This window comes from Zonotrichia albicollis, chromosome 33, assembly GCF_047830755.1.
Source record: "Zonotrichia albicollis isolate bZonAlb1 chromosome 33, bZonAlb1.hap1, whole genome shotgun sequence".
Lineage (NCBI taxonomy): Eukaryota > Metazoa > Chordata > Aves > Passeriformes > Passerellidae > Zonotrichia > Zonotrichia albicollis.
Genome location: NC_133851.1, coordinates 4,679,388 through 4,686,750, shown reverse-complemented (window position 1 = coordinate 4,686,750; position 7,363 = coordinate 4,679,388). Strand labels below are relative to the sequence as shown.

Sequence of the window (7,363 nt, the reverse complement as noted above, 5' to 3'; positions counted from 1 at the left end):
GCAGGGACAAGGCTCCTCTCAGGAGGGAATGTCCAGGCCCAGGGAGATGCTCAGAGAAGGAGAGGGGGCTGAAGAGAGCAGTGCTGGGGGCAGGATGAGGGCACTGTTGGTGTGTGGGAGGTGCTGGGCATAGCTGGGCACGGGAACAATGTCCTGAGTGCCCGGCTGTCTCTGCCCTGCCCTCTCAGGCACAGCACCACAACATCTTCTCTTGTTTCTGCTCTGCCCTGATATTGTCACTGTTATCTGCTGCTCTCAGGAAGGCTCTGGCATTTGCAGCAGCTGAGTCAGGCTCTGCCCTTGGCATTCCTGCCAGGCAGGGCTGTCTATGGGAATGGGGTGTCCAAGCTTCCCTGGCACCTGTGGGGCTGTGGGCAAAGCAGTCCATGGGAAAGGGGAATGAGCTGAGCCCCCTCCCTGAGATCCCATCATGGGCACAGCCAGGGATCTCCTTGCTGTGCCCTTCCAAGCTCTGAGCTGCCCTCCTGGGTGCAAATCTGTGCCAGAGCCTCTGGGAGTTCCCTGAATGTCTCACAGGGAAGGGCAGAGCTGCCACAGCTGAGGAAATGCTGCTGGGTTTGCCAAGGGAGCCGTGAGTGTCCTTGGCACAAGGGAGTGCTGAGACCTTGCCCAGAGACCTTTAGAGAGGGTGAGACATTCAGGGATCCCTCTGCTCTGGGCAGGGTCTGGTTTGTCCCAGGGTGATCCGGGAGTGTGATTGTGCCCTGATTTCAGCCAAAGGTGCAAAGCCAGGGCAGTTTGGAACAAGCCCATCCAGCCCCGCATCTTCCCTCAGCCACAGGGAATCCTTTGGCTGTCCCATCTCTCAGTGGCAAACTCTGAGTGCAGCAGGAATGCTGGGGATTTCTGACCTCACAGAGCCAGAAATGATGTGTGGGTAGGAAAACAATTCCTTAAACCAGCTCCTGCCATCCATGTCCTAAAAATCTAGGAGTGCAGATGCTACCAGGCCTGTCTTCATTCTGAGTGATTCCCCTGACAAATACTGAATATCCAGCCTTGTCCCTCTGCCACATGGCCACAAACCCAGGGCAGTAGGGCAGGGATGGCTCCTTGAGGGCCTCCATGCACAGGCATGGCTTCTCCTGGCACACTCAGCCAGCACAACTGGAGCTCAGGCAGGGATCTGGGTGAAGGATTTCCCAGAGCAGAAACAAGGGTGAGTGAGTCCCAGTGGGACAGTGTCCTGGGGTGACGTTATGATGCTTGTATCCCCATTCATATGTTCTGTGCCTTTAAGACCGTCTCTGAAGAGTGAAAGTTTTGTTTGGGTTTCTCTTATCAGGAACACAGAGACAGGCAGTACATAGGGCTGTTTCCGCATCTTGCTTCAGCTTGCTGCTTTGCTTGCTCTCTTTTCTGCTCTCGCTTCTGCTCTGCTTTGGCCTCTGCTTATTAGCTAGTTTAGCTAAACAGTCCAAATTCCTTCCTGGACTGTTTCTCCTCTCCTGTTTCTGTGACCATCTCGAACCTGCTCCGGACTGGGACCCGGGAACACCGAGGGTTTACACCGTTTGGCTGCAGCAGCTGGCCCAGCGCCGGAGGGACTGAGAACAGAGCAACCACCCCCGAAAGAGACTTTCTGATTTTGTCATCTTTCTCAGAGTGGTGTCATCGGGTATTGTGCATTTTGTGTGCTGGGGGGTGCTGTGCCAGTCAAATAAGCAGGTTCTTTCCACTTGTCTCCAAGGAATTCTTCCCGAACCAGCCGGGGGGGAGGGGCCATGTGGTTTGCTTTCTGGAGGGGCCCTCCTTTGCAGATTCTCTAACAAATTTGCCCTAAACCAGGACAGACAATCTGCAGGGAATGGCCCAGATTTGGCTCAAAGCAGCCTCTCCTGACTTGTCACTGTCCTTTATGCATGAACAGGTCCCCATGTGCAGCCTCAGCAAATGTCTAACCACAGCTCCATCAGCCACTACTTCCTGCTGGCACTGGCAGACACGCGGCAGCTGCAGCTCCTGCATTTCTGCCTCTTGCTGGGCATCTCCCTGGCTGCCCTCCTGGGCAACGGCCTCATCATCAGCGCCATAGCCTGCGGCCACCACCTGCACACGCCCATGTTCTTCTTCCTGCTCAACCTGGCCCTCAGCGACCTGGGATTCATCTGCACCACTGTCCCCAAAGCCATGCACAATTCCCTCTGGAACACCAGGACCATCTCCTACACAGGATGTGCTGCACAGGTCTTTTTTTTTGGACATTTCATCTCAGCAGAGTTTTCCCTCGTGACCATCATGTGCTACGACCGCTATGTGTCCATCTGCAAACCCCTGCACTACGGGACCCTCCTGGGCAGCAGAGCTTGTGCCCACATGGCAGCAGCTGCCTGGGCCACTGCCTTTCTCTATTCACTGCTGCACACGGCCAATACATTTTCCCTGCCCCTGTGCAAAGGAAATGCCTTGGATCAGTTCTTCTGTGAAATCCCTCAGATCCTCAAGCTCTCCTGCTCTAAATCCTATCTCAGGGAACTCGGGGTCATTGCAGTTAGTGTTTGTTTAGTATTTGGCTGTTTTGTGTTCATTGTTTTTTCCTATGTGCAGATCTTCAGGGCTGTGCTGAGGATCCCCTCTGAGCAGGGTCGGAACAAAGCGTTTTCCACCTGCCTCCCTCACCTGGCTGTGGTCTCTCTGTTGGTCAGCACTGTAGCAGTTGCCTACCTGAAGCCCCCCTCCATCTCCTCCCCATCCCTGGATCTAACAGTGTCAGTTCTGTACTCAGTGGTGCCTCCAGCCCTGAACCCCTTCATCTACAGCCTGAGGAACCAGGAGCTCAAGGCTGAAGTGTGGAGACTGATGACTGGATGCTTTCAGGAACATTAAACTGCTGGCCAATTTCTGCAAATCACTTCTAATGAAATCATCTTTGATACTTCTTATTGGCTTCAGTGTGGAAGTTTGTTTTCTTTGCTTTATTTTTTTTATACTATCCCCAAAGACATGTCATTCTTTCTGCCATTTCTCATTTTGTTTCTCTCCACCTTCCCTGTGGCCACAGACTGTGTCAATGAGGGACTGTGCTCTTGGTGCCTTTAAATGAACTAAAGGATCTCCCAGCAGAGTTTTCTGCAGAGAGACCCTTTTGTTGCCTTCTCTGGAGCTGCAGCAGCAATGTCTGTGTGCAGAGCTGGGGGCAGATCAGTGCTGGCCCAGCAGCTGTGCCCAGCAGCAGCAGCACTTGGTGTTGCTAGTGCTGCAGCCATGGCCCTGCCCCGCTGCCCTGGTGGCCCTGGTGTTGCTGCAGGGCCTGAGTGCTCGCAGGGCTGGGCACAGTCCTGGGGATGGCAGTGCTGGGGCTGCAGCAGGGACAGGCCATGGGCACTGTTGGGGCAGCGCTGACGCCTCAGGCCAGGGCCTGGGGGCTCCAGGCTCCTTGCCCAGGCTCTCTCAAGAACACACCCAGGCCAATGCTCAGCACAGAAAAGCCCCGTGAGCAGCCCCAGGCTGGCCGTGGGCAGGCTGGGGGCAAACAGCATGGCTGGGGCTCTGCAAGGGCCCTGGGACAGATGGGAAGGAGCAGCAGAGCAGGGGCTGATCCATCCCCAGTGCGCTGCACAACCCAGGGCAGTGTCCCAGAGCGTCCTGATGGAGCTGCCAACAACATCCCCCCTCTGCAGCCCTGGCCTCTTCCCCCAGCTCACACAGGTGCCTCATCCTTGCAGGCACAGACATGGCAGCACTGGCTCAGGAGCCCCTGTTTGCATTGCACACAGCAGGGGGAGCACCCCCATGCTGTTGGTGTGGGGACATGAACCTGAGGGAGCACAAATGCCATCAGCCCCTGGGGCCAGCAAGGGCTGGGGGACACCAGGGAAACCACTCAGCTTTGTCCTGGCCTCTGCACTCAGCCAGAAAGTTTGTTCCCATCAGCTGGGAGTTTACTGTGCCACTGCAGATGCTGTTACGCACAGCCAAGGCTGCCTGGCAGCCACCCCCAAACTGCCCTGAGCATTTCCTTGGCTTCACATTTGCTTTCTTTCCTCTTCCTGATACAAACTTCTTCCCACTGCCCACCCCTGTTCCCTCCCTGACCTGGCACCATGGGAACGCCCCTTGGGGAGCAGGATCATCCTACAAGTGCTGCAGGAATTGTCTGCAGGCTCCTGCAGTGCCTGGTGCTGCTCCCTTGCCAGAGGCACCCCAGGCCAGGGAGGCACATCTGGGCTGCTGTGTCTGGCTCTGGGACTCCCTGTTCTGGGCAGTGAGGAGGAGCTGCAGAGGCTCAGCAGGACTGACAGGATGGGCTTTGGGCCTGGCAGGAGAAGCTGAGGGACCTGGGCTGCTGGAGCTCCTGAAGAGGAGGCCCAGGGCTCGTCCTGCATCTGCTCCATGGGTGGGTTCAGAAAATCCTGGAATCAGCAAGGGTGGAACAGGCCATGGAGATCATCAAGTCCACCCTGTGCCCTGACACTGCCTTGTCTCCCCTGGGCCTCCTCTCCTCCAGGATAAACAACCCCAGCTCCCTGAGCCACTCCTCACAGGACTTGTGTTCCAGATCCCTCCCCAGCCTTGTTGCCCTTCTCTGAACATGCTCCAGCCACTCCATGTCCTTCCTAAATTGAGGGGCCCAGAACTGGACACAGCACTCGAGGTGCGTCCCAAGCAATGCTGAGCACAGGGGAAGAATCACTGCCCTGCTCCTGCTGGCCACACCATTCCTGATCCAGGCCAGGAGCCTTTGGCCCACTTGGCCACCTGGGCACACTGCTTGCCCATGTCCAGCCTGCTGTCCACCAGTCCCTGCAAGTCCCTTTCTTCCTGGCTGCTCTCCAGCCACTCTGTCCCCAGCCTGTAGAGCTGCAGGGATTGTTGTGACCAAAGTGCAGGACCCAGCACTTGGACTTGTTAAACCTCACCTTGTTGGATTTGGGCCCTGGATCCAGCCTCTCCAGCTCCCTCTGCAGAGCCCTCCTACCCTCCAGCGATCCACACTCACACCCAGCTTGGTGTCATCTGCAAATTTGCTGATGCTGGACTCAGTCCCCTCATGCAGATCATCAATGCAGACATTGACCATCCTGTGGGTGCCCTGTGATGGCACTCAAGGTGATCTGTTCCACAACCTTGCCAGGCACCCAGGTAAGGCTGACAGGCCTGGAGTTCCCCAGCTCCTCCTTCCAGCCCTTCTCGGGAATGGGCTTATACTGGCACCTCCAGTCCTCTGGGACCTCCCTGCTGAGCCAGCACTGATGGTAAATGATGGAGAGCAGCTTGGGGATCTCATCCACAGCTCCCTCATCCCCCTGGGATGGATCCCCTACGCCTGTGAGCATTGGAATGGCTCAGCAGGTCACCAAGTGCTTCCTCCTGGATTACAAAGGGTTGTTCTGATCCTTGTGCCCATTTATCAGCTCAGATGAGCACTTGTCCTGAGGACAAGCTGTCTTCTTTTTGAAAATTGAGACAAACAAGGTGTAAATTAGCTTAGTTTTTTCCTTATCTGTAGTTACTTTAGTTCTCTGTGTGGGAGCTGAGCTTGTGATCCCTTTATCTTTAGTTATATTCTCCACTGCATCCAATAAAGAATAGAGATTCTCCTTTTCCCTGTTTTTGCTTTAAAATTTTTTATAAAAACACTTTTTTTCTTTTACAGAAGCAGCCAGTTAAGTTCTAATTAAGCTTTCACCTCTCTAATTTTCTTTCTGCATAGCCTAACAATATCCTTAAACACTTCCTGTGTTGCCAGTCCTTTATTCTTCTAGTTCCCACAAAAGCTGCATGGGCAGCCAGGACAGTCATTTTCCTCATTAACTCATGTTTTGGCATGCTGGGACTGGCTTCTCCTTCCCTGCTAAGATTACTTTCTGGAAATGTGTTCATCCTTCCTAGACTCCTTCCTTTTTAAGGGGTCCCTTAAAAAATCAGTACCTGATTCGGTACTCCCCAAATCAGCATCCTAAACAGGCCAAAGTCTGCCCTTCCTAATTCCAGTGCAGAAGTTTTTTTGCTGCCCCTCCTTCTTTTACAGAACATTGAAAACTTGATTATCTCATGGTCACTGTGCCCCAGGCAGCCTCCAAACCTCACATCTGCCACCAGCCCTTCTCTGTGTGTGAACAGCAGGAGACAGAGCTTTCCTTGGCAGTGGGAGTGTTACCAAAAATTCAGTAAAACAGAAAACTCCTTAACTCCAGTGTAGCATTAAGAAGCAGCATTCTTTATTCAGCTGGATGCACAGGGGATAGCTCCTCCCAAAGCCATGCATGCTGAGTACAGGAGAGTTTCTGTTTATATTCTCTATTTTGCACACATATTCATTGATTGTCCTGGACTAAACACACATATGATAATCATTTCCCCAAAATCATTAACACATTTCCTTTCTCCAATTGCATGCGTTCTTCTGTCCTGGGGGTCTCTCTGGTGGTCCCTCGTGCTCGTGGACCCCAATGGTCTCGTGGGCCTGGCTGAGCTGGCAGGACACTGAGGCTGGTAAACTTCCAGTTCCCCTTCTCACACAATGGGCACTGTGTGGTTTCCATAGGCCTGGGGTTGTGAACAAAGAGCTCCAGGTGTGAGCTCAGCTGGTGGAGACAATTTATCATCTGGTAACAAGAGGTCACAGAGTGGGCTATGACATCACAGAGTGCATTATGTGAGGTCATTGAGCAGCTGTGACATCATGGAAAGCCTCTGTGACATCACAAAGCCAGCTATGACATCACAGGGCAGCAGTCTGATATCACAGAGAAGATTATGAAATCACAGAGCAGACTATGACATCACAGAGTGGGTTATGTGAGGTCATCAAGCAGCTATGGCATCATAGACTGCCTCTGTGACATCACAGAGCCAGTTGTGACATCACAGTTCCAAGGTCTGACATCATAGAGCATACTATGATGTCACAGAGTTGGCAGTGACATCAGAGACCATCTGTGTGACATTGGAGAATATGCTATGACCTCACAGAGCAGACTGTGACATCACAGGACAGACCTCTGACATCAAAGATCAGACTACGACATCACAGATTTTCCTGTGACATCACAGATTTTCCTGTGATATTACAGGATGGCAATGTGACATCACAGAGCGGATTGTGGCATCAGAGAGCAGATCTGTGACATTAGAAAATGGGCTGTGACATCACACAGCAGGCTGTGACAACCCAGAGGGGCTGTGTGACATCCCAACAGGGCTGTGTCAGGTCACTGGGTTGGTCACTCTGCCCCAGTTTCCCCTCACAGTTTCTCACAACAAGTCCAATGCTGTTCATGCCCAGCAGTGTCCCTGTCCCCCGGGATCCCCCCGGCTCACCTGGAGCCACAGCCTCCACCAAAGGATGTTCCACAGGATCCACCCCAGAGCCTGACAGGGGACAAGGGGCCAGGGCTGT

At 53.6% G+C, this 7,363-nt stretch overlaps 1 protein-coding gene across 1 annotated transcript; it reads left to right on the top strand.

The window, feature by feature from the left end:
* The first annotated feature begins 1,914 nt into the window (after positions 1–1,914).
* On the top strand, positions 1,915–2,847 carry LOC141726166 (olfactory receptor 14J1-like). Its single transcript, XM_074530579.1, has one exon. It carries the CDS (start codon positions 1,915–1,917, stop codon positions 2,845–2,847), a length of 933 nt encoding a protein of 310 aa, XP_074386680.1.
* Positions 2,848–7,363: the final 4,516 nt, after the last annotated feature.

Bases quoted from the DNA above. Each gene is read 5' to 3' on its own strand.
- LOC141726166 (XM_074530579.1), top strand. From the start codon at position 1,915: ATGTCTAACCACAGCTCCATCAGCCACTACTTCCTGCTGGCACTGGCA.